The sequence below is a fragment of the Polyodon spathula genome, chromosome 6 (genome assembly GCF_017654505.1).
Source record: "Polyodon spathula isolate WHYD16114869_AA chromosome 6, ASM1765450v1, whole genome shotgun sequence".
Taxonomy (NCBI): domain Eukaryota; kingdom Metazoa; phylum Chordata; class Actinopteri; order Acipenseriformes; family Polyodontidae; genus Polyodon; species Polyodon spathula.
The window spans coordinates 55,310,861-55,337,546 of record NC_054539.1 but is presented as its reverse complement, the minus strand read 5'-3'; the positions used below and the strand labels follow the sequence as shown (position 1 = coordinate 55,337,546).

General features: G+C 37.7%; 1 protein-coding gene across 1 annotated transcript; it reads right to left on the bottom strand.

The window, feature by feature from the left end:
* Window positions 1-1,979: 1,979 nt before the first annotated feature.
* LOC121317347 (potassium channel subfamily K member 5-like) lies at window positions 1,980-24,252 on the bottom strand. Its single transcript, XM_041253186.1, has 5 exons — window positions 23,725-24,252; window positions 6,247-6,358; window positions 4,968-5,134; window positions 4,340-4,508; window positions 1,980-3,487 (listed from the first exon to the last, which is right to left on the bottom strand). The coding sequence occupies exons 1-5, from the start codon at window positions 23,911-23,913 to the stop codon at window positions 2,796-2,798; spliced, it is 1,329 nt and encodes a 442-aa protein (XP_041109120.1). The 5' UTR covers window positions 23,914-24,252; the 3' UTR covers window positions 1,980-2,795.
* Between the last annotated feature and the right edge of the window lie 2,434 nt (window positions 24,253-26,686).

Here is a 26,686-nt window from a genome sequence, read left to right as displayed (position 1 = left end):
TTGGCCGATTACTCGATTAGTTGTTTCCCACCAAATTAAGTATGTTTTCATCCCCTGTGATGCTGTACAACCAGGCACAGTATTAAGATATACACACATAACGAAAATATCAAAACTAACACATACTCTAGGCAGCATACAAATCAGAAATATACTTATGGCTCTACAATGTCATTTTTTCAAGGGATATCTCTTCATTTCCCTCTGATTCTGAGGGTTGCTCAAGCTTTTTGCTTTCTTAAAAAGCTGGTGTTTGGAGACATACCTTACAAGGCTTGGTCAAATACAACCCACCACCTAATTTTTCTCCAAACAGACATCTTTGTGGTCTAATTTTACACAGAAGGACACATCTGTGCAGAAAACACAAGATTCAAGGCTTGGCAGTTAAGTGAACAGGGCTATATAGACTCCATTGTTAACAGCAAGTGAACTCTTGTATCTGTAAGGAATACATTAATTATTGTTCAAGGTAAGACTTTTTAGTTCACGGCTCACATTTTGTTCCTATGAAAAGCAGAGTTCCCTGCACCCCATGTATCTACTTAGTTGTTTCTTAGTTACACAAGCACAAGAGCCTGTCTTTGGAAGGCCTAGTAGCCACACAACCAATGCAAAGTCATAATGAAAGTCCATCAAAATTTGTTATTCGCCAAAAGTTTGCAACAAAATACTGTGCATCATGGTTATACCCCAGCATCTTACAGGGGTCCTCATTTTCAACCCTAATATCTACAGGGAGGGTACTTTTAAATCTAAAAACTAGTGAGAAGGGCAAGATAAACATCTATCTATATATTTATACAAAAATTCAAGTATAGAAACATTATTTAAAATACAAAGATACATAACTAGCAAGAGATAAAAGTCATCACAATAGTTCCAGGATGACCACTTAATATAATGGGTCGCTGGAAACAAAGTTGTGCAAAAGGCTCAGTCCCAATATGTGGGATAAAGCATGCAATTCCAAAACTCTCTCATCAACAGGATGCTAGACTGGCATTGACAACGCACCATTTTGGTCAGGGAGTTGCCCAATAAAGGGTAATTTGTGTCACACCTCCAAAAAAAAAAAACTGAACCATTGAGACCTCTGAAATCAAAATGAAGCTTCAAGCTCGGCAAACAACAAAGAAAGCATTTTATAGGATCTAGTTAAACTGTTGCCAGAAGGAAGAGCATAGTAGCTCTATAATGCTTACAGGGCTTGTTTGATTGTTTAACCATGACTGGTCAAGAATGAGACCTCTGTTAATTTATGATCAGACTAAAACACCATATGATAAAATTAAATGGATTTCTCTGAACATTCTCCTTGAATCAGTAGCTATGTGCAAGTTTTTACTTTGCACGTGGCCTTAGTAGAGAATTCACATTTTAAAGCTGGTGCAACCTAGTATTTGCAATGTAAATGAATCTGTGGGACTCCTGAATTCCAGCAAATGTTACTCCTGCTGCTCAGCTTCTGAACAGCTGGCAGGTCTGATCACACCTTTTAGTCGAGGAACCTGGTAATGAGTCATCATCTGTTACACAAACACATACTATGCATGTCTTAACCAAGCATAGGCAGTCCCTGTCCTTTCACACACAGAAACTCAAGAGGCAATACCAAGCACTCAATCAACTTTTTCAACACAATTATAAAAGTCAAGGAAAAGCTTACAGTATGGTTGCACAATATAGACACATGTCTGAGGTTACAAAACATAGCCAGGAAACACACCCTACCAAAAATAATAAAGATATTTAATAAAATAACATTTTCCTACAACTACAACTGTCGAAAGAGTTTTTACTACTTCGGTTATGTAAATGTTTTACAAATATATATATATATGTATATATATATATATGTGTGTATATATACACATATACTAATATATATATATATATTTCTATATATATTAATATATATATATATATATATATATATATTTTTTTTTTAGTTATCTTAACCTTCTAGAATTATAAAAATATAGTTCAATGAAAGTGAAGGGGGTGAATCTGCCAGCAGATTAGTGATCACTGCTCATTGCACAGGTTCTGTTTTGAAATATTTTCTCTATTTTGGCAGCACTGTAGTTCAGGATCACTAAAAGAAGACAACAATGTCTTTATCCCATGACTGTCTGCTTTAGATGAGAACACTGAGATGGGTACAATTGATTTGTTTTAGTTTACTTTTTTTTTTTTCTGAATGATTGGGTCTTGGAAAAAGCTTGCAGTACTTCAGACTGACATGAAAAAGAACATACACATGTTCATAAATACGATTAAATCATACCTAAAAGCTCTGAACTGGGTCTGATACTTTGAGAATTCAGAATTCTCTTTGATCCCCTTTCTGAAAGCAAAAGGGTGTAGGTCCTGGTTTTAGTCGGTATAAGAAATGTGCATTGCAGCCATTATTTCACAGGTCTCTTATGGGTTACATGTTCACAGTTTGAGTGGCATGGACAAGTTTTTTACATGAGCTGCCTTCAAGAAACAAGAGCTGGATCTCCAAGCAGATGTGCCACAGCTGACCCATGGCCAATCCTTTGTGTGCTTGTAATAAAGCGGCTGTTGATTTTTGTGAGCTCTTGAAGCATGCTGAATGCAGACATAGCATTTTTAGCCAATAACGTTCATTTTTGGTCTCCAATATTGTTTTAAACATCTGTGTTGCCGACTCGGACATCCAACCTGTCCCCAACCTGTTGTTCATAGGACAGGAAGTTCTCAGCATTGTCCGTGGTGAAGGACCCTTCGGATTCTGAATTTCTCTCCTCCTCTTCCTTGGACTCCAGCTACGACTCCACATTGTCATCCAGCGAGAACTTTTCCTTACTCTCCGCTTCCATCAGGTTCTCCTCATCAATGAAGGTGATGTTGGCGTTCTGGAAAATGAAAGACTGGTACCCCTTGGGGTCCCATCGGCCCCCATTCTCCCTTTCATCTTTGTCTAGCTGGTTCTCAAATATTTCCAGTTCCAGTTCTTCCTTCTCGCTCATAGCTTGCAGGATAGAAGGCCTATCATACATGAAGCCCTTGTTCATGGAGTACATCTCCATGTCGCCTTGGCTGTGACTCCTCTTCAGCCGGGGAGACCTTTCAAAGCTCAGGATTTTGTTGTTGTGGGTGCTACCGCTGCGCACAGCTGTACCGTTCGTGGTGCCAATCTGCTTGATCAAATCGTTATAACTCACCTGCTTTTTGGAGAGGAAGTTGAAAATGTTGATATCACCAGTGGTGGTGTTGCTGGTTGTGTTAGTGGCTGTGGTTTTGGCTGTGGACAGGGCCGTCTTGCTCTTGTGGTGGTGATGCTGGTCTTTCAGAGACTCTCTGCGCCGTTTCCTCCTCTTCTTCAAGGCCCTGTGGACCGCCACAAACATGCTGACTTTCCAGTTGATGAAGAGGGAAAGCCAGGCCAATCCCAGGTAGATCCACAGCTCCACAAAGAAGCGGTACATGGCGTAGTAGTCTGCATTCGGATCAACCCCTACATAAAATAAACAGAGACACAAAGATTAATCATCATCCATAACGTAATCAGAATTTTAAGGTAAAACTAAATAAAAACTCCAGGTACACTGAAGCAGGCTCTAGCTTAAACCTTTGTCCACTTAGTTTTTTATAGTTTTATTAAAAATGAATCATTATTGCCCATTTTATTTAATAACGTTCTAGGTTTTCTGTATCATTTTTATGCATTATATACATATTTATTTGGTTACAAAGTAAACAGGAAAAAGTTAGCTTATGAACAGTGGAAAACATAAACCCAGACAACCATGTTGCATAAACATTTTAGGTCTTCGAGTTTGCACTGAGAAACCTGAAGTTTGACTTCATATGGAATTTTAATCAGTATGCCAGTTGTTTGTGTAAGTGCAGGTTGATGGATTAAAAATAGTGACAAGACAATAATAATAATAATAATAATAATAATAATAATAATAATAATAATAATAATAATAATAATAATATATTGCAACAGCTTTTTCAGGGAATGGCCAGGACTTATAACTTTGTCATTTGTGTTGAGTTTTCACTGTTCACAGTCCTGTTCTGCAAGCCATTGTTGATGAGCACACTGTTTGTCCCCCGACTCCCTCCCCCAAAAAGCATTAATTTTAGAGTAAGTAGTTAAGGAAGGGTTCTCAGCATGTAAAATACCCTTCTCCATGCTTCAGTTTTCTGCTTCAATGCATACATGTATATTCAGAACCACAATAAAATGTAGAAATAAGGGTGAGTTCAAGAAGAAAACAAAACGCTAAGCAAGATGTGGTTTACACAAGAAACACTATGGACAATGGAGAAAGATTTGGAGGCTGCCTCAGAGACTTGCCTGCAACCAGATCCCCAAAGCCTATGGTGGAGATGGTGACGAAGGAGAAGTAAAGACCCTCAATGTAGGACCAGCCCTCCGTCACCATGAACACAAATGGGGGCATGACCAGGTGCACCAGTACCCCCCAGATGACAAATATAGCTGTGCAGGTGAACTGGGCCTTCCTCTGAAACGAGAGAGTGAGAGAGAGAAAGAAAGAAAGAAACAAAGTTATTCAGTGTGAAACTATAAACAATTTGCAAACAGAATACACATTTCAAATGTCGCCCGCAAATCCACTTATTGATCAAGAGTTTTCAAGATAAACCAGGGAACGTGTTTGTGTGGTCAACAAGGCTACTGCCCTAGTTTAAATGAACCGTCCATTTGTTAAGGCAGCAAACGTGATTTGTCACAAAACACATTACAAATTTATTTGTTATGTTTTTTCCACTCAAACAAGGGAATGTGTAAATGAATGCTCTACAGATCAGTTGTGTTTCACGGACAAAGAATCCACAGACTGTTCTCTGGATTTCCATCCATAACTATAAACACGGGCTATACTGAAATACTGAAATTACACTTCAGTAGGTACTGCATTTAGACAGCAAAAGAGATAGAGTGGAAAATAAATCAATCTTACCAAGCTAACCCCTCTCTTGGTTAGAAATTGTCCCAAGTGCTTGGCACGTCCACTGAAGAACTTGCCCAGAGCACTGATCCATGTGAGGCAGAGAGGGACTCCAAAGAGTCCATAGAATATACAGAACACCCTGCCTGAGGAGGTCTTGGGAGCAATGTTCCCATAACCTGGAGAAAGTACAGAGAATGCAGTATGGCAGAACAGTCTTCAGCACAAGAATGACTAAGTGACACAAGCAAATCAAGCAGAATTTTAGATGTAGCTCTAAGCTGTTGGGTAAGGGGATGAGCAGCTGTTTTAACCCTTTGCGGTCCTATGTCGGACCAGGTCTGACATTACAATTTTCCCTTTTTATTCCGACATCGGACCCTGTCCAACATTATCAAAAAGAGTTAAAATACAGGTCTCTAGTCATTTTTTCTCCGGAAAAAGCTTTGAAAACCTTTCAATGGCCGAGTGAGACTGATAGGAGCTGAATGAAGCAAAAAAAAAACCTCCAAAAAACCCAAAAAGGGCGTACCTGATAGCCCCATGCACCACAGAGATAACACGGACATAAAAAAAGGAGAAAGCTGCTTCTGCATCCAGCGCTCCAAGAATATCACCAGAGCTTTTTGAGATGTTATAGTAATAAAATAATGCATTGAATTGCATTATTGAGGAGTTTGGTGATAAAACAAGTGATCAGGAGAGGATTTATCACTATACACGACTATCAAGAGGTATGTGAAAAATACAGCAAACAAGGAGTGGGGCTTGGCTGGAGATTCTTTTGCGATTCAGTGCTTTTTAAACATGTTTTACTTTGGAGAAAAAAAAAAATTAAACAGCGCGTGTATAATAAACAGCACGTGTGAAAATAAATTGGACCTGCCGCGCCTGACAAGTGCTGAATAAATGGATTGCAAAGGGTTAAAAGAGAGCTGGCTACAGTGAAGATAACTGTGGGTTTAGGTAGTTGCTGCAGGGATGAGATAAAATAAGACAATTGGTTAACACTGGGCAGCAGTGTTTTGATGTAGTGATTGGGGTGTAAAATGGAGCGATTTGAGCAGCTCAGAGTATTGAGCCACAGTGCAAAACAAAGCGGTTGTTCTAAACACTAGGTAGATTATTTCCTATACTGCACACTGGGTACCTTTACTACGACTGTATAACTAATTCATGATTCATTAATGAGTAGTGACAGGAACCATTTGAAATTAATGACAGTTTGCTGTTATTGCTTGTACAAACAGATATGCAAAATTAAAAACCACAGGCATAGTTAGATACATACCTATTGTAGTGATGACTGTTGCAGCAAAAATGACAGCATTGGGCCAGTTCCAATTATTGAAGGTCTTGTTCCCTGTGATGGTGATTCCCTGTCCAGCAGCACTAGACACCACCTGTAAATGAGTTTATATATATATAGGACCTGAACTTTCAGTTTTGATTTTCCAAATCTCTACCTCCCTTTAAATGTTAATAATTAGTTATTAAGCTGTTTCTGCATCCTGATAAAAAGAAAATTACAAATTAAAAGACTGGGTTTAATTTATTTTTTATTTTTTTGCTACAAATCAGGACAATTTTAAATGATGAACTTGCTATCAGAGTGCACTCCATAATGGGTAGTTTATGGTGAAAAGAATCTGTCAGGACAACTCAGCTAAACAAGTGAAAATAACAAAAGCACAACGACAAACTAGGCAACTGCAAGAATGAAATGAAATTAGGATCAGCGATGAGCAGTTGATGTCATTTGTCACGTCGTTAGACATAAAAAATAAACGAAACAGAATCAGGCTGTCAAGGTAAGCTCTGTGAAGTTGCATTGAAACAAACGTTTGTGCCGCTATGGTTTTTAAGATATTAACAATTCTTTTTTTTTTTTTTTACAGGAGTGATGTCACTCAGCCCCTTTACAATAATGGAATTCTGTCATTCATTTGTGCTGTTTTTTTTAATTGTTCAGTGGGGGGAGGAAGAATGCTTCTTTAATGTTCTACTGTGATAAGCCTAAAAATATATGGCTGTTCCAAATTGGGGATAAAAATGATGAAAAACAATTGGTGACTACTAAAAAAAAATTATATATTATATATCACATCACCCGAACCAAGTCCAACAGTCACAACAAGGTTTTTATTCTAATTTTTCAGAACCCGTCTGAGATACTTGCCAGCAAGCGCCATAATCTAGATGAATAATTACTAAAAAGTCTTTCCTGGAACTGCAGGAACATCATGTGAAGTGTCCACCACACTTCAAGCCACTTCCTCCTGACAGGAACAAATACCTTAGACAATTTCATTTGGTTTAAACTAATTAAAAAGTCATTATTCAGTGGGGACTGAGCTGGAGATATAGTCCTGATTTAAATGTCAGTGCCAAGAGTACGGTTTGATTTATTAGTGTCCAGCTGCTGTCAGCTCTAGCAGAATTTGAGATTCAGATGGCCAGGAGATTTGAGATTCAGATGTTGTTCAATGGTGCAATACACAATATCCACCTTAACTTAAAAGACACTGTGGCAGAGCAAGAGCCCTGCTTGTGTAAATAGTGTGTGGGGGAATGCAAGGTTGGGAGAGATGGGGTTCATTATGTCCCTGCCAGCAATTACAGCTGTGGCCATTCCCAAATTAGGTAACTGAGTGCTAACTGGGGAGTAGCCACCTGTATAAAGGGGAGCTGAAATCCTGTTTAGAGGCGGGTGTTAGGTGAGTGTTTTTGACCTGTGTGTTTGTAACTGCAGGGTAGGGGAATGCCCAGCCTACCCAATATTGCATTGTTTTGTTTAACCTCTTATTTTGGCCCATGTGCTTGTTTAGTTTGTTCCTGTGTTTTCTGTTTAATAAATGTGTGTTTCACTGCAGGTTCTGTCTCCAAGTCTCTTAATTCCAGCTGGTAACAGCTTACCCTGTCACAGACACTTAACACATACAGAGAATGACTTGTGTATGGAATGGGTTAAAAAGCTATGTTGCTGATTCTGAAACAACGCTAGGGTCCACAGTTGGATTCAACATGATAAAGAAAATAGTAGACTACAAGCAAGCAGATGATGTCCTTGTTCCTACGGCATGCTAAATGTTTGAATCCGACATATGTTAACTAGCATATTCTAACTAAATAACATAGCTAAGCAATTATTTAAAATCTTCACCAATGGAACATTTAACGAGAAACCAACAAATAATAATAATGACGAACAAACTAGCATTGCACAAGAGCTGGGGCACTGGGCACCACACAGCAGAAATAACCATTCCCCAAAATCCCAGCCAGGCAGTCGAGAGCGCCTGCCAGGCAGAAATGCAGATCTGTGGGAATCGCAGCACTGTGTGGTAACACTGTGGAAAATCCTGATCTGCCCCAAAATAAACATTAACTTTAACATTTTGCCGTTATCTTTGACACCTGTCCAAAATAAAAAAGGGCTCTGAGCAAATTGCTGGGAAGATTTTACTGTACATCAATTTCCAATTATTTTTTTAACATGTACATTTCAAATGGCTTTCCGAAGCATTTGACTTTAGAGAGAGCCTGGAGTATGTTGGACTGCTGAACAAAGCAAAACCTGGCAAACCTGCTAAATACAACCTAGGCCTGCAACGAAGTGTACATTTTGATGGTCGAAGGTTCAGAACACATAACCGAAAGAAGGTTCCAACCTTCAATGCTACTGATTTGCATAATTAACAGGTGATGTCACCATATCTACTTGTTTGCATTTGATTGAAAATCCTATCATTTTATGGGTAATCCATATAAATAGAATAAAACACTCACATGTAGTTTAAAAATACCTTATATAGAACCATTAACATGTTTTTATAATTTAAATCAAAATCAAAATACACATTGTTTACTTGCACATTATTGAAGATGTTTGCATTGAACAACTGCAGCAGACTTAAGTAAAGCAAAGCTTTATTTAACAGTCACCTTTCCAAGCAGGTTAGCATTCACATTTTACTACTACTAAAAATATTAAAGGGGTAGAAAATTCCTCAAATCTTAACATGCCCAAATCTTTCATATCTGTGATGCAACAAACTAAAAACACCTGTACCTCAGGAGTTGGATTCAGGTTATAGAGAAAGAGTGGAAAAGAAAAAAAAAAAAACAGACAGAAGCTATATTTATATTTGAATAACTCCCTAGTATTGCTTATTATAGTTGTCTTAGTATGTTACTTAAATTTACAAGCAAATGTGTTCCAAACTGCACTGAAAGGAACATTTCCTTAAAGTATGGCTAGATCTGCCCCTGTTAATCACTAATTGATTGATAGTGTTCACTATTAAATAAAACCAAAATCCTACAAGTTATGTTCTATTTTGTGTGTGTGTGTGTTGTGGTTGTGTGATGGGGAGGGGGCAAGTTGATTGTTCTAGCATTTTGTCCACTGGACAATAAGTTTTTTTTCAAAGACTGCAAACCACTATATATATATATATATATATATATATATATATATATATATATATATATATATATATATATATATATATATATATATATATACACACACACACACACACACACACACACACACACACACACACACAAAGTAGAGAGTTAATTATCCCACTAACTGGGACCTATACTAGTTTGTATATCGAACAGGTGTTAATAACAATTACTGTACCTTTAATGATGTATAGAATAAAGGTAACATACACAGGTATTTGGTACACAAGTACTCACTGATAATGATACAGGCAGCACTCGGATATCCATTATCCAGATTATCCAGACATTTTATCGCCCTTGTATTAAGAATAAAATCAATCCCCATTATAAATATGTAACAAATCAGTGCACTTACCCGTCACACGCAATTTCCAGATTCCGTCATCAGTATCTCTTCAATGTTATAATTTATCTGAATATCCGTCACAGTTAATCATTAAACAGTTTTATATACTTTGATGTATTTTTATTTATTTATTTATTTTTATCTGTGATCTTTTGTTTCTTTTGTGCATTTTAATTTGCAAGTGCATTAGGGCCTTACCGAGCTCTATATTCTGCAATTTTGAATATGGTTTTAATTCTGGAAACTGGTTGGGGATCTCAAGCACAATAGAAAGAAAGAAACGCTGATGTACAGATAAGTAAACTGGGTTGAGATGAGTGGGGGACGAAGGGGGTGATGCTGGGACGCCAGAATCACCGTCAAGCCCTCTTGAGGTGTCCTGGGCTAGTTGACGAAATACTGAGGATGGAAGGTGCCCACTTGAAGACCCCAGAGATGTACCCTGCTTAGCTCAATCAAGACGGTTGTCATGCTGGGGAGACCGCACTGTGGTTGATCCCTGGAGCCAGCATCACAGCCGTTGTGTGTGCTGATGTGCTGGGGAGGCAAAATAAGCTGATCCCTGGAGCCAGCATTACACTTCAGCCATCAACAATAGGCAGAAGGATATCTACATCATCAGATGGAAGGAAACGCAAATGGATGGAGACGCAGATGGATCACATTAGTTTACTGTAACGCTACATCTTAGTTGGTGCTTATCTTGGCGAGAGCAGAGTTCAAATCAACATGAAGTTTTAACATCTACTCTCATGTAATGGAAATCACTTATCTATAAGTATAGGGTGCTGTACAAGATGCAGGCAAGGTAGGGATCAGTTCTAACCTTTTGTGGAGTGGATTTCAGCTTGTATCATACAGTACCTTGATGTCTTGTTGTTTATCTTACAACATCTACTTGTATCTGGCTTCCCATTTCTCACTCTTCCTGTTAGTCGATTGTGTTCCAGAACTCGAGGGACGGCCACTCTCTAATTACTCTGTCCCTGTCCACAACCTGCCTATCATTACAGGAGTAGAGTAAGTGGTTTATACTTTAGTTTTATTTATTTTTCCACATACTAAAGACAGAGCTCTGATCTCAGAGCTTTGCTACTTCCCATTGTCCCTCTTAAGTGGTTATCCCCAAACCCCCAAGGATGCAACAACAGAGGAGTCTGAGCAAGAAGGAAGTGTCCGGGAGATGCATACCTCTTCCTGACTAAACTGGCAGCAACAACATGCTTTTGTTTTCATTTATGGGAGTATATGTGTCAAGCCAACTCTGGGTTCTAATGATTTTGTTCGGATGGTGTTTTGATAGGCGCAACTAAGGCATCAATTACACATGCAAAGGAAATGTTTTTGTGGCTTTCGTTAAGCGTTATTTGGACATCTGGGAAATTATATTAGTATCGACTGCTGTGCTAAGGTATACTAAGAAGTCCGCAGAAGCCACTTACTTTAATTTGTGGCACAACAAAAAGCTTTTGATCAATTACTAACCACTTTAAGTGAGCTGCAGGATCGTTGTAATATAAGCGGTTTCAGGTACATGAATTAATTGTATATGCACTTGTATAAGAATGCATTACACGAATCTGCACATGCAATGGAACCCAAGAAAAAAATAAACTGTAATAGCTATATACATTAAAGGTCTAAAACAAGCACAAGAGCATGTGAACCATCTAGAAAATGGGGACAGGACAAGCGTGTAAAAAATGCCTCCAGTTGTTTATAAAACTGGTAAGAAGGCAGAAGGTGGTGAAAGTTAGAGTGCTAACTGCACCCATCAGATATGAGGAGGCGCTCAAACCACAATGACATGTGGCTTTCGTTATCAGCCGAGCCACTTTACATGTGTCAAAGTAAATGCCCTTGTTACAAGAACAAAGGTCAATCGTTTGCGTTTCACATTAAATTGTTTTACTGGAAATTCGCCAGAATCGTTAGGCATGCATCAAAACATTTTGTTGCCGATATAGTACTTTTCAAATAGACTTCTGTGATGGCATTATCTAGTTAAAAATTTTTTTTTTAATGCATTAGGTTAAATAGCTTGTATTGCTTTAATATATTTCTGAGGGGTCAGTGGTTTTACTTGTTTGAAGTTACTAACACCATCACATGTATAGCACAATGCACTGCTTAATGCCTGATAATCAACTGAAGTTTTTTTCTAGTAGTTTTATCCAGGCCTTCAGTAACACACAAATGCTGCAAGTGGCAGTTGTAGACACACCTTTCATTCACAGCCATTCACAGACATCCTACCATCTGTGAAATGTGTTCCGATAACAATATAACTAGGGCGGCTGATTTTTGGTGTTTTAACCCCGACTTTTCTTCTCTCCTTTAAAAATTCAATTGATATCTGTTAAGCCATTTGTGTATGTCAATCACAACTGAGAAACGCGTTAATAGTAAAATTGATTTAATTTACGTTTTTTTTTCTTTCTGTGAAACAACTAAATGGGCTTTTAAATTGTAAGTCTTACTTTTTCATTTAAGATCTGAAGGGACTCTTCTTTATTAATGTACAGTTACACATAATGATTGTAATAATGTAATAAAATACAGTACAACATCGCATATCAGAGCCCATGTGGACTGGGGTATAGGCAGATATAGAAAATGACATTTATACATGCATAAATAGGGTAATGAACAAAAACAACACTCAAACAGCTTTAAAAACACAGGGCTGCTTTAAAAGTAAGCAAACGTAGATGAGATTAATTAGGCTAAAATACACAGTGTTGCTATGCGGTTTACTATAAGTCATCTCCACACAAAGCTTTTAACTCTAGAAGTCCCTGCCTCCCTGGTTCTGCTTTCTTAATATCTCTGTCACGGTACTTTGCACTCTTTCTTGATATTGCCAACAGCTGATAAGCAGCTTGGTTTGAATATTGCTTCGGCTATTTTAAACAAACGGCCGGTAAGCATTGCGTTTATGAAACTTGCTTTGTTTAATTCAAATGCATTTAAAAGCTACAACAACATGCTGACAATATCTGCAACCGCGCACTCCATCATATAAACACATCGCACAAAAAAAAAAAAAAAAAAGAGTAAAACGCAAAGCTTTCTCAACTGGTGTATTGAAACATCACTGATACAAACAGCTGGCTGCCACACACACACAGCCCTCTCAAAAGGGGAACACACCAAAAGGCTGATTGCTATAACGCTTTCTTTCTGTTTCCATTGTGGATGCTGCCAACACAAACATCGTAGACAAACTTTAATACTTATTTATTTAGCGAGGCGGTTAATTGATCAGGGCGGTTATGTGATTGTCAGATATGCCACGTTCCACTGTACATTATTTTTCATTCTAGCTTTAATAAAGATTAGACATTTATTAACATGTTGCAATCTCATTTGTACTTTCTGCATTGAAATAAATTAAAAGCTGTTTTAGTTGTTTCACAGAAAGAAAAAAAAAAAACACATAAATTAAATCCATTTTTATTATTAACGTGTTTCTCAGTTGTGATTGACAAACACAAATGGCTTAAAAGGCAAAAATGTAATTCTTAAAGGAAAGTATAATCCAAATCCCTAAATATAACCCTATACCCCACCAATTTGTTTTCTATGGCACCTTTGATCACATATGGCTGCAAGAAAATCTGATGTAATGTAACACAACCAAAACACCCACTATAAACCAACAGAGCCAATATAAATCCAGATTAATATTTTCTAACACATGACATGATCTGGAATTTAGCACACTGCTCCGAAACTAAAGTATGCTGGTTGTTCAACTTGCTATTAATGAGCCCAAAGAGGTTCATTGTCCATGTTAATATTTAGTAAACAATTGTATATTGTGTCTCCTAGTTGAATAATTAACACAATTGTAATGCAACTAAAAGCAAGTCTTCACATTGGCTTTGCTGCCATTTTTTCTAAGCCTTTCGTCCTGGTGAGATAGTCATTGGTTGACTAATCATATAATGTAATGTTGCTTCTACAAAATCAAGGCATGCCTAAAATGGGTCTATTAAAGTGACTTTATCATCCTGTACCTACATGCTCAGATGGTGATACAGCTATCTACAGCAGCAGTGTCTTTAAATTGTTTCAGTCTGGAACCACACCTGACTCACTAGAACCCTTACTTTTTCTGTCATATAAAACATTAGACACATCACACCTCTTGATTTAGCCGATCATATACCTTATAGCTCTATTTATTATGATTAACATCATCGATGAGCAAGAGTGGGCAAGTTCAATCTGGGAGGTGTTCACAGAAAAGACACTTACACGCCCTAGTGAATCAAACACGCTTTTATATTATTTCAGAAAGTTATTTAATCCACTGCTTAAAATGTACTTGTATACACTGATAAAAAGAAATTCAACATACAATGATTTGCTCAACTTGGCTAAACAGTCTAACTACTAAGGTTTAAAAATAGTGAACCCATGTTTACTGTAATCCATTTCTACCCCCCTCAGGACGTAAAATAACCAATGGCAATTGTCGCAGTGCCCGAGCTGCTTGCCGAAATGCCTCCCAAATTAAAAAATAAAAACTTACGGCAAAAGTTGCCTGTCAGACAGCCCGTCATTACTGCCGATGTCCATCAGCGCCAGCACATCCAATCTACAACCCACTCAAAAACTTGCTCTGCGTCGGCTGGCACGTTCTCTCACAATTCAATTTAACCTCATCCACCTAGAAAACGACTTATTATCAATGTTTTATTGTTGCCATTCTTTTTACTGTGGACCTCCCAGCACTAAGCCCCAGGAAAGACTTACTGTATCATTGGTTAATGAAGTGCAAACAGAGGGAGGAACGCTGTTAGACTGAGCTCAAAATGATCTCCAGGGATTTTCAGTTGTACATATTTGTTTTTGTCTGAGCACCATGTTAACTCAAAAACATTTAAAAAAAAGAAGGAAGAAGAGCTGCCTAAAGCAGCAGCGGAGTGTTCTAGGATTTACCTAATGCAGTGTCATGAAGTGACCCTAAAAAAGTCTTCCCCTGTACAAGATGCAAGCACCTTTGACTGAAAGTTGTATTAAGGCAGAGATGGATGGCTCTTTGGTAGAATCAGTTTAAATTACTTGAAGCCATCCCACTGATGATGGGAATGAGAATGTAGAAATGAGAGCCCAGCTAACAAGATATCAGCAGGTATCAGGCTTTTAAAGATGTCACCCACACCTGTGGTGGTTTTGACAGACTCGCTGAGAGCAGAAACTGACCCAAGACTGTCACAGCTATTGAAGCAGGCTGATCTTTGGGATACAAAACTGTAATGTAATTCTAAAAGAATATAAATATTAAACAAATTGTTAACCCTTTGAGGTCCATTTATTTAGCACCTGTCAGGCAGGTCAGGTCCAATTTATTTTCACACAAGCTATTTATTTTACATGCACTGTTTAAAAGTAATTTTATTCACCTTAAAACAGATTTAAAAAGGCACTGCATATCAACAGCACACTCAGTACTGCATCTCCAGCCCTGCCCCACTCCTTGTTCGCTGTATTTATTGCATATCTCTTCATAGTAGTGCATACTAATAAATCATCTCTTGATCACTCGTTTTATCACCAAACTCCTCAATAATGCTATCAAAGTCATTATTTTATTACTATAACATCTGAAAAAGCTTGTCAAATGTCCGCGATTTTCTTTGAGCGCTGGATGAGGAAGTAGCTGTCTTGTTTGTTTATGTCCGTGTTATGTCTGTGGTGAAGGGACTGTCAGTATTGCTCAGATCCACCTCTGTTTTTTTCGGACGTCGGACCGGAAAGGAAAAATTGTAATGTCGGACCTTTATTTCATTTTACTGCAACAAAGCACAGAGGTTTTAAAAATGATTTCAATCTAATAAGGAACAGAATGAAATAAACTCTCTGATGTAAATGTACAGCTTTCAAGCATTTACAGCACAACAAAGTATGGTTTCACACTTATGAAAATGGAAATCACATGAACATTTTGTCAATTGGAAAGCATAATTTTTGAGTATGCTTACTATCAGTAGCTTACAAATATTCAAACAGAGTAAATGCGTTAAGAAAATTTCTTATTTATAACAATTAATGTACATTAGTATATGACTTTATACATCAAGTTTCACATCTATGTAATAAGAGGTTTCAGAGAAGATGATATTTGAATATCTCTAAAAACAGATGGAAAGTCCAACATGGCGGCCATACCATGTGACATGTCTGTACCATTGTCACTCAGGTTCATGTCATCATAGGCTTTTACCCATGTATGAAGTTTCATGAAATTTTGAGCAAAATTTTCGACGCCGGATTTTGTTTGGTCTGTGTCGAACATCTTGGATTGATGAAAACGGAACAAAATTAAAAACATAAATACTCTATAATCTAATCACAAGTTTCACATATACTTGAAAAAAATGCATATTGAATACAGCTGAAATTTGATTGGCTTGTGGCAGCCATGTTGTTTTATGCAGAAACATGCCAAAAGCAACAATGATAAAAGGTGATACTAATTTCTTGATTCCAATATTTCACAACAATTGGTCAAACTGTGTCTGAGAACAAGGCATTGGCGCATTTTTGAAAAACACACTGTAGCCACCAAATCATGTGACCTATCGCCCTCATTTTCACAGACACAACATTCCAAAAGCCTCTAACATATTGAAATACAAGAATGTAACACCTTACTACAGAAAAACAGAGCAAAAAAGGCCAATATATGCACATTTAGAAAAGGTGCAATTTGACTGGCTCACAGCGGCCTTGTTTTTTTATGTAGCAACTTTTCATTAATAGCACTAATCAAGGAAAGTACAAAGTTAAAAGTATAGCAAAATTCACATCAATCAGCCGAAGGGTTACTGAGGAGTTATCACTTAAGCATTTTACACAAAATCTAACAACACCACCACATCATGTGACCTATCGATTTTTTCTTAAATAGAATTAATCACGGACACGAGAGTACTATGTAGACAAAGTTTCACAGCTGTACTATTTGCCGTTCATATGATGCAGCATTTTGAAAATCTTCCAAAAATCATGCACAATCAAATATATTTGTGCTGTTGTATCACTAAGGCTGTATTTTTGGTGGTGAGCATGGATTTCATGATTTCCATGGATTAGAACCAGTGCCTTGTAATAACAATATCCAATTCTCAGTGAAAATCTCAATTTCTGATAGAATACTGTTTATAGCATTTAAAAATGCATTGATTAAACGTTCACTTCACCAGTGGACAACTTGTTATATGAAATCCAGGTAAACTTGCTTGCCCTAAATTATGAAACACATGGCATAGGGTTTTAAAAAAGCTTTAATTACAGGACATTACCTCTTGTTAACAGGCCGACGGCGTTTAGTAAAAATACCCTCAATATTTATTTTTTGCCAAACTACTCTTTGTATTTTTTCATTTTTTTTTTTTTTTTTTGTTTTAATTGGATAGATTTATACCATTTTATTTTTATAGTGGAAAAACAACATTTTATTTTTTGTAACAATTAATGTGTGAAACTCAGAAAACATTGATTTTTGTTTGGTTGAATTAAAATTTAATCAGCAAAATAGACTCTCTGTATTTATTTTTTGTTGTTGTTTTATGAATGAGTATGAAATCGCCTTGGTGCCCTCGGGTTGGATTTATGCCCCCTAGAACTGCCTTGGTACACCTGAATTGCCACACCCAACGAAGACAACATTGCCTTGCCCTTCATGATCTTAACTTCATGCCCTGCCCCCTCCACCTGTTCTGTTCAGGTACACTCTTTTGCCTCTTTCACTGTACAACCGAGCCACGCCAGGGCCGCACCGAGCCCTCACGATGCGGTTAAGGAGAGCCTGGGTTGTTTTTCCACTGCAGAGCCGAGCCGTGCTACTGACATGCAACGAAAGACAGTTGTTATTTACTGTTATTAATTAACTCAGTTTGCCAAAAGATGCGCAAACAAATGGTGTTCCAAAATGAATAGACCAACGGTACAGCTGTATCTTGTAAATATATTTAGGAATTTCTTTATAATCCACAAATGTTACTGATTTATATCGACTTAATAAAGTTCAATTAGTTCTATTGAAGGGGAAAAAAAATTGTTTTAAAAACATGATTTGCCAAAGATATCCAATTTAAAGATAGTTGTTTTTTCTAGATTTGTTTTTTGTTTGGGTGCTTAAAAAAAAAGAAGCCGTGCTAAGCAACGAGAGCCGTACTTGTATGTATGGTACCGCTGTGTTTTGTTTTACTATATTTTTGTAAATAAGTTTAGAACTGTATTTGTTTTTCTTTATATTAATATAATAAAGGTCAAGGATGAGAAATATGGTAGAATGTTGTGTTTTTGAGTGTTAGTTAAGTGTACAGTGCCCACGGTTTATGTCCATTTGCTTCAAACCGTCAGAAGTTTGGGCACAATTGTTCTCATTTCTGCTGCACGACTCTAGACCTTCCTGAACACTTATCTGCCCACAGATAAACTAGAGTTTTCACTTCCTCAGTGTCCCAAGGATGTACTTTTCTCTTATCACACTCGCTGCCTGCCATGTTGCTTGTTGTTTGTCTTTCTGGAGTGTACTGAATGATCCCAGTAATGACGAAAATCCCTAACCCCGTTCCTGGCCCGGCTTGGCTCAAAGACAGATTCAGATGTCTTGTGAAGCTGGAGTTTCATGGTTAGGTTCACGCTTGGCTCGACAAATAGCCAGTGGAGAACCAACCATACTCGTACCGCACCGAGCCCTCACGGGTCAGGTGTGCCAGTGGAGAAGGGGTATTTGAAACACGTGGCTGGCTCTGCAAGTCTCTGTAAAATGAATACTGCATAATGTAGTTCATACAGGCTTTGGCAGATCACAAGATCCCTCGAAGAAACACTATTAACCCTTTGCGGTCCTATATAGGACCAAGTCCGACATTAAAATTTTCCTTTTCCAGTCCGATGTCGGACCCTGTATGACATCATCAAAAAGATGTAAAGCACAGGTCTCTAGTCATTTTTTCTCCAGAAAAAAAAAGAAAAAAACTTTCAATGGCAGAGTGAGACTGAAAGGAGCCGGATGAAGCTGAAAAATATAAAAAAATAAATTAAAAGGGCATATCTCATAGCCCCAAGCACTACAGAGACACGGACATAAACAAAGGAGATAGCTACTTCTGCATCCAGCTCTCAAAGAGTATCACAGACATTTGCAGAGCTTTTTGAGATGTTACAGTAATAAAATAATGACTTGGATCGCATTATTGAGGAGTTTGGTGCTAAAACGAGTGATCATGTGAGGATTTATCAGTATGCACATCTATAAATACAGTGAACAAGGGGTGGGACTTGGCTAGAATTACAGTACTGAGTGTCCTTCTGTGATTCAATGCCTTTTAAACCTGTTTTACTCTGAAAAAAAAAGACAATGCGTATGAAAATAAATTGGACCTGACGTGCGTAACAAACGCTGAATAAATGGAATGCAAAGGGTTAAACAAAGTTTCACATTACAATACTGGACCCCAAACTGATCTTCCATTAGGTGGAGGCTGAATGAGGCAGGGAGGGTTCCTGTGTTTTTCATGGTCGAGCAGAACCTTGCCCTAGAAGTTGCTAAACCACAAACTGAAACTCACAAATGCTTTACACCAAGTCTTGAATTTCAGAACTACCTTCATTTAATATATTTTTTTACTGATCAAGAGTCAGGGGTTTGATCTTAAAAAAAAGGGTCCTCTTTAGTAGTTGAATGAATATGTGCTGTTAAGTAAACCTTCAGACTCAGGTGACTTGTTCATGTCATGGTGAGAAGCGTGATAATGACAAAGCCTGAGGGGAGAATGGTGCTGGGGGGTTCTCAGCAGTCAATAAACTCCACTGGAACTGTCTCAAGCAGCAGCTGCAGTGGCTGCCTGCCTGTGGTCTCTGTGCAAATGAAAGGGTTAGACAGTGAGGTCATTACAATTCAGTAAGCACTTCAATAATATTTCAATAATATACCTAAAGAAGTAAAGTCCTGAAACTTGGGACTGGGTGGAGGTCTAGGGCATGTTTCAAGCCCAAGTATTCTCTCTAAAGCCACGGGACACAAATGCAGCATAAATCTCTTAGTGATTAATACTCTCCAGCATCAGTCCTGATGCAGACTTTTTTCTGCCTTGAGATTTATAGCCACAGAGAGCAGGGCAGTAACACAATGCATTTGAATTCATAAGCTGTAGCGTTACAGCACCTTTAAAAAAAATGACTTTATTTAATTTTAGATCCCACATCCGTTTCAGATATTTTTAATGTGCCAACTAACTTTTAATTTTTTTTTTTTTATTTAGTCATCGATTAAATTTTTTTCCCCCAATTTGAAATGACCAATTTTTCTCTGTACCCTGGTTCACCACTGCAGCTCCCCCGGTGACTCAGGATCACATGCGTCCTCCGAAATGTGCTCCTGCCAATCTGTAATTTTTCACACTAAGGATCCACAGAGATCCCACCAGACCTATAGTGCCAGAGGAAACAGATCTGATGGCTCCACTGCCGAACCACAGGCACCCTACTCGCAGCACGGGTTGCTGGTGCATGGTGAACTGTGGATTCCCCTGCCAACCTAGTCCATCCCTACCTGGGGGCGCTCTGCCAATTGTGTGCCACCCCCTAGGAACCCCTGGTCACAGTCAGCTGTGACATAGCCTGGATTTGAACCTGCGATCTCCAGGCTAAAAGGCACATCCACACAGAGTGGTTTTACTGGATGTGCCACTTGAGGGTGCTCCCTGCTAACTATCTTACCTAACAGTGGTTGCAGGGCATGTCATATGTCTTACACAATGCAACTACAATGTTAGCTACAACTACTATCACTGAGCATAACTGAGTATCTAAGCAGAGATTACAAGCCAAGATCTCCAAGTCATTATCCATGAACCCTCCTATTATGTTCAGGATTTAGGTATATCTGTTATGTTTTGAGTCACATTGACCCGATGCAATTTCAAACTAATGTAAACAGCCTTAAATGGATTAAATGTTTTTTTATTTACAAATGTTTTACTCTTTTCTGCTCTTTTAGTCCAGGAGCTGTGATAAAACTTCTTTGACTGCCAACCTTAGAGCTCTTCATTTTGGAATGTCTTTACCAGTGAGATGCTGTTACGATACTGACTGAGAAAATTAGGCTCTGCCTTGTAGATTTTAAACAAAAAAACCAAAGCATATATATATATATATATATATATATATATATATATATATATATATATATATATATATGTTTTGGTTTTTTCGTTTATAAATATCTCCAAACAGGTGCAGCCATTTTCAGAAATAATAATACCAATATAATAATAATAAAATAACAAATTAAAGAAGCTTTTTTTTTTCCTGCACACAAATCTACATAGATAAATGCCATGGGTCACAGTGACCCGAAACATCTTGTTTGTATACATGACCTGTTCTAAAATAAATAAACATCTCAAAGGTTCAGTTTTCTGTGTATAAGTTCAGGAACTCAACTTAGGAAAAGTCATAGAATATTATACAGAAAATGAAAAGAATAGCATTTACGCTAATTGGAAACTCGAGTCAGGTCAAATAGACCCGAAACCTAATAGGAGGATTAATAAATCTCAGAACTCAACCTGACAGGCAGCACTGGGATCTGAACTCAAGTCCAGGGAGGTGGAAACTACTTAAAAAATAAATAATAAAAAAAAAAAGCTGCAGCATAGGGGGAAATCCCCCAGCACGCAGAAATGAAATTATATTGAATTGCCAGAACGGCAATATAAAAACAAAATTTCCCCCACAAGGAAGATTTGTTCCATAATAAAGTGACATGGATCATAAATCATTTAGCCTCAAATCTCCAATGGGGATGAATTAAAAGAAAATCCAAAGTACAGCTGGGAGAATGTACTGCTCCTAGCTTTAAAGAGTCCTGCGGCAAGTATAATAAGTTCTTTGTATGGCGCTAATAGCAGGGGGTGGGGTGGGGGGTAGATTCCTCACCCCCATCCCCATCCCTCAAGTGCTCTCTGAATCGTAATGATCTCACTTCCTAACCCTTTGACTTGCAAAGAGACCACAGTGAAAGGCAGCCACAGCAGCTTCTGCTTCTTGAGGCAGTTCCAAAGGATTTTACTGGCTGCCGAGAAGCCTCCACCAAAACTGGGGACTTAAGAGGAGATGTTTCTTTCATCTAGTCATTCTTCATTTCATTCTCCATTGAGTTAGGAAGGGAGGAGGGTTGTAAAGTATATATTTTTAATTTTAGTGTCACTATCTTCAACAAAATATCAAAGGTGTAACAAATGAAAACTACGGTAAAGATTAATATAATTATGATGACAAACAAAACAAAGTATCTTCTAACAGTGTATTTGTTTTGCTATCTTGCTTTTAAAAGCAGATACAAGACTAAAGACTAAAGACTAAATGATAATATAATTCCAGAACCCGGGATTTGATTCAATGATCTCAACTGAGAAAGATACCAAAGTTTGTAAACTTGTTCCACAACAGTGGACCTCTTTTCTTTATAAAAGTCATTAAATCAGTGAGACAGGGAGAAAGCACTTGCACCAGTATTCCCACCCACCATGACTCATTAAATAACCAACCCCCTGTCTCTTAGAGAAGACTATGATGCAGGCTCACGAGGACAGTTTAGAACAGTGCCGTTTTAAATTAATCCTGGCACTGGCAGTCCTGCATCTCTTAAAGAGATAACATAAATGTTAACTGTGTATAATAACTTGCTAAAAGAAAAACAATCAATCATATTTCGTTAGAAATGCCATCACAGGTGTACTTTGAAGTTAAACCGAGGCAATAAACAACACCCTACAACAACACTGTACAGCAATCTGTATCTTTAAGCCACCTAGAACAGAGAAAGTTATGTTGTTGTAAAGTGCAATGCTTTTGAAAAAAACAGTCACTTTAATCACTGTTCTTTGTAACCAGGAAATGCAAATGTTATTAAAAGCCGTTTCTGCCTTTCCTGTATTTTGAGATAATTGTCGACGTTTTTGTATTGTGAGACAGATAAGGAGAAGAAAAAGAAAACTACTATTACAGTGGCAAAAACGCTTCCCACACACTAACCCTGGCAGTCCAGTCTAGGAAGCAGCGCACTAATCCTTCGCCAGTCAAAGCATTGCTCCATAATTAAATTGAGAACTCCACAATGAAGTTGCATTTAAGATGACAATGTTGACTGAGTTGATCTCAAAAGCAGGTAATCCTACCAGTAAGATTTTTACCTAAGGCATTTCACTGCTGCCAAACATATTTCACTGCGGAAAACATATTCTTAATATAAAACTAGCCATTTTCCCTTCTTTTATAATACTTCTTATCTCTTTTACATGAAAATACACCGCATGCGTTTATAATGTGTGTGAATAAACTCTGCCAGGACACTTTTTTTTTTTTTTCCCCAAACGGGACCTGCAACAGGCAATGACTTGTGAAATGTCAATACTGCTACAATTGAAATGTCATCAGAATCATTGCAAGCGTTTCTGACACTTCATTGCTATACACTGATCAAATAAACCTGCACAATACAAGCCATCTGTTTTGAAATGTTGTATGTTATTACCACCGTGTTCCCATACAAACGCCAGACTATTACAACCGATATTAAATGCAACTTTCTAACTGGAAAAGGTTCAATGGACCACAAAGCCTAAGCGCAAAACTTTACCAAAAAAATATCTTATTGACGTCTGGCAGGTGTGTACTTGCAAAATACTTTTGTAAATAAAAATAAACAAACACCACTTAGCGAAGAAAAACAGTCACAAATTACGAATAGGCTATTTAACCTATGTTGGTGCTTGGCAAGTTACCCTTGACAAACCTTTTCCATTGACGTTCCAGTTTAACAATAGTACAATAATCAAATAGACTGATGACTCACAACTGTGTTTTTTTTTTTTTTGGTACTTCCGTTCAATATAGTTCTGATATGAATGTCTCCCTTACCTCGAGTATTTTTTCCAGGTCCTGTTTTTTGAGACAGGGGTAATCCTTCAGTATTTGAGTCTTTTTCGATTTGTAGTCCGCAAAAGCACTCTTCCAATTTGGCTCTTCAAGAACTTGAAAAATTGCCGCCCCGATGGACAGGTAAAAAATAATAGCTGATGTTAACAAAGGACCCCTGTCCACCATCATTCCCCTGATGTTATTCTTATAATAATATGCTTATCAGTGTTTAAAAATAAAGCCTGCCCGTTTGAATTTGGAGCTTCTACACGCAGCGCATGCTCACAATGTGTCTGAAATTCTTAGAAAAGTTTGAGCCTTCTTATGTGCATGTTTGAACTCGTCTTTTCCACAACTCTATCAATATGCATACCATACACAACTTTATTGTCTGACATTAAACTTTTTTTTCCCCCCCTGTCCGTTTAAAAATACAAAAGTGGTACCTTCACTGAACTTTACCAATAACTTGAGAGAATGCTGTAACCCAGCTGTATAGCGGCATGCAAATTCTCAAATGAGTGAATTTGTTAGCCCGGGTTAATAACATCTGAAGTGTAGAGAGAGAAAGGAGGAGGGGAGCTTGACAAAAAACGGCCCGCCCATTAAATAAAATGCGTGTTTTGTAGCAGGTACAGTTTGTGGCACCACTCTACAGCAACGTAAAAATCGATAAAACTCAGGTCAAGTTTGAACATAGCCTTGACTGTGTTTTTTTTTTTGTTTGTTTGTTTTTTCAAAGAATCAACCTTAAAGCTGTAGTATGCCCTTTATGGTTTTTTTTTTAATTTTTATTTTATACACAACTATAGTTGTGAGTTAGTCAGTTTATTTAACAGATCGTGCACTCGACTGCCAGGCAGACGTGCATTCCAGTTTGTTGATACCCAATGGTTTTAGCTATAGGGCTCAGCATCCTTGTGCTGTAGATTCCATTTAGAAGGTACTAAAATACAATACAAATGAATTAAACTTTATGTGCGGTTCTTTAATACTAACCAAGACCGAAGGAAAAAGGAACCAAAATCAGGGTCATTTTACTGTGGCTGTGAAAAGCGTGTGTGAGAATCAATAATGTTAAACATGTATTTGTGTACACTGTTTCCAGTGTCCCTCGTGAAAACAAACTGCGGCAACTTAATGTGGTTTTTAGGGTTTGTTTACATTAAAAAAAAAAAAAAAAAGGAGGAAGGTATTCTTTGGAGCCCGATCCCATAATCTACAGGGTGAGGGGCAACATCAACAAAACGTTAAACACTTGCAGCCATTTCTCTCAGACTTCTGTGTGGCTGTACCTGGCAATCAGATGAATGGTTACCTCTGGGATCCAGACACTATGAATTGGGATGAGCCTGACCCTGTCTGCTTTTCCAGTTTTTTCTTAAAGTTCACCTGGACTCAAGCAAAATAGGATCAATGGTACAGTTTCAATGATATGATCATTTTTGTTTAAAAAACAAAACAACACACACACACAAAAGAAAAAAAAAACACAACACTGAAATTAACGCAAATCTTTAAATCAATTATTTTGTAGGCAAGTCATTGATTTTATCTTTTAAACCCTGGTTCCCTGAAAAGAGAAGATGACCACCAAATCTGTCCCATTGAATTGTATTACTGAATTGGCCCGAGAGTTGCAGGTATTTTATTCCTTAGAAAAAGTAGTTCAATCCTAAAAAGTAGGAACCTTATAGTATACTATAAAAAAAAAAAAAAAAAAAAAAACAAGAGTAGAGATGGACAAGGTTTAAAGGGTTAATGTTGACACAGCACAGCATGATGCACTCCTGCCTGCCAGCAGAAGGTCCCTGCACATGAGATATGTCCTTACTGTCTAAATATTTAAGTAGTACATGTAAATAAATAAACAAAATACCAAGATTTATGTGAACCTCGACAGAGATTTAATCCTCCTCTGGCCACTGCAGTTTCTTTTTTTTCTGATCTCAGTACATTGTTTTGTTGCTGTGGTGGTGTGCATGGGAAAGGGGTAGTTAACAGACATTTTAGTGACCCAAGCAAGACACTTGAGATGTGTGAGAATCTCACATATTGCATGCTCTTCACAAGTTCACATTTCCTTTACTATTTCATAGAGTTTTCAGTCTAGATTATGTTGCTCTAATACTGATCTGTTACCATTTTGTCCAGATCTGCCTTTACTTGGGCTTGAGCTGCTTTGAGCTTGTCTGGAGAGTTGTAGTTCTTCAAACTGCAAACTATTTTACAGTTTTGATCATGCTTAAAAGCGACACTTTGTACCATCTACAGTTTAACATTGTTGTGGCATAGTGGCGTGCGGTCAAGACTGATCAGTGGGAGAAATAGCAAACCTAGACACAGACCTGCAGTTTAAAGGGCCCTGGCACACTTTTAGTAACAAAAAGCAAACAAACAAAAGGTTTAAATAAAAACCCTACAAACTGTTCAAAACAAAGAAAATATAACGCCTAAGCTTCGTTATTCCCGCTGTTTGTTCGTTCTGTCTGTCTGGGCAACCCACCTTCACTGAACTATCTCATGTTGCATATTTGCAGTTCCCACACAGAAAAATGTGACTGGCCTTTGACATGGTAGATTGTGCACTAGATTATGTATGCAAGAACTCTTAGACAAAGAAGGGTTAGTAGGAGGGTCACTCATTGAATTGTACAACAAGCAATTACCATACAAGTGTTTGTGTAAACAGTTCTTGTGTTTGTGAGGAAACAATTGATGGAATGGCAAGGTTTGGTTTGACACCAAAAAGTGTTTACAGTTTTAGTGAGGTTTTTTTATGTTGTTGAAGTAATTGTGAATATTTAAAGCTGCAGTTTTCAAGTCTTGTTCATGTTCAGTTTAAATCTATGCTATAACTGTTGGCGTCTGGTCCCTCTAGTTTTTCAAATGCAGATGTAAAGAACCGAGTTTCAAAATTTTAATAAGTTATTTGGGTTAAATTACTATAGTCAGGGATTGT

Coding starts and splice junctions, on each gene's coding strand:
- LOC121317347 (XM_041253186.1), bottom strand. CDS start 23,913: ATGATGGTGGACAGGGGTCCTTTGTTAACATCAGCTATTATTTTTTAC. Junction 4,509..4,967: donor CCAAGAGAGGGGTTAGCTTG/GTAAGATTGATT, acceptor CTCTCGTTTCAG/AGGAAGGCCCAGTTCACCTG. Junction 3,488..4,339: donor CTTTGGGGATCTGGTTGCAG/GCAAGTCTCTGA, acceptor TATTTTATGTAG/GGGTTGATCCGAATGCAGAC.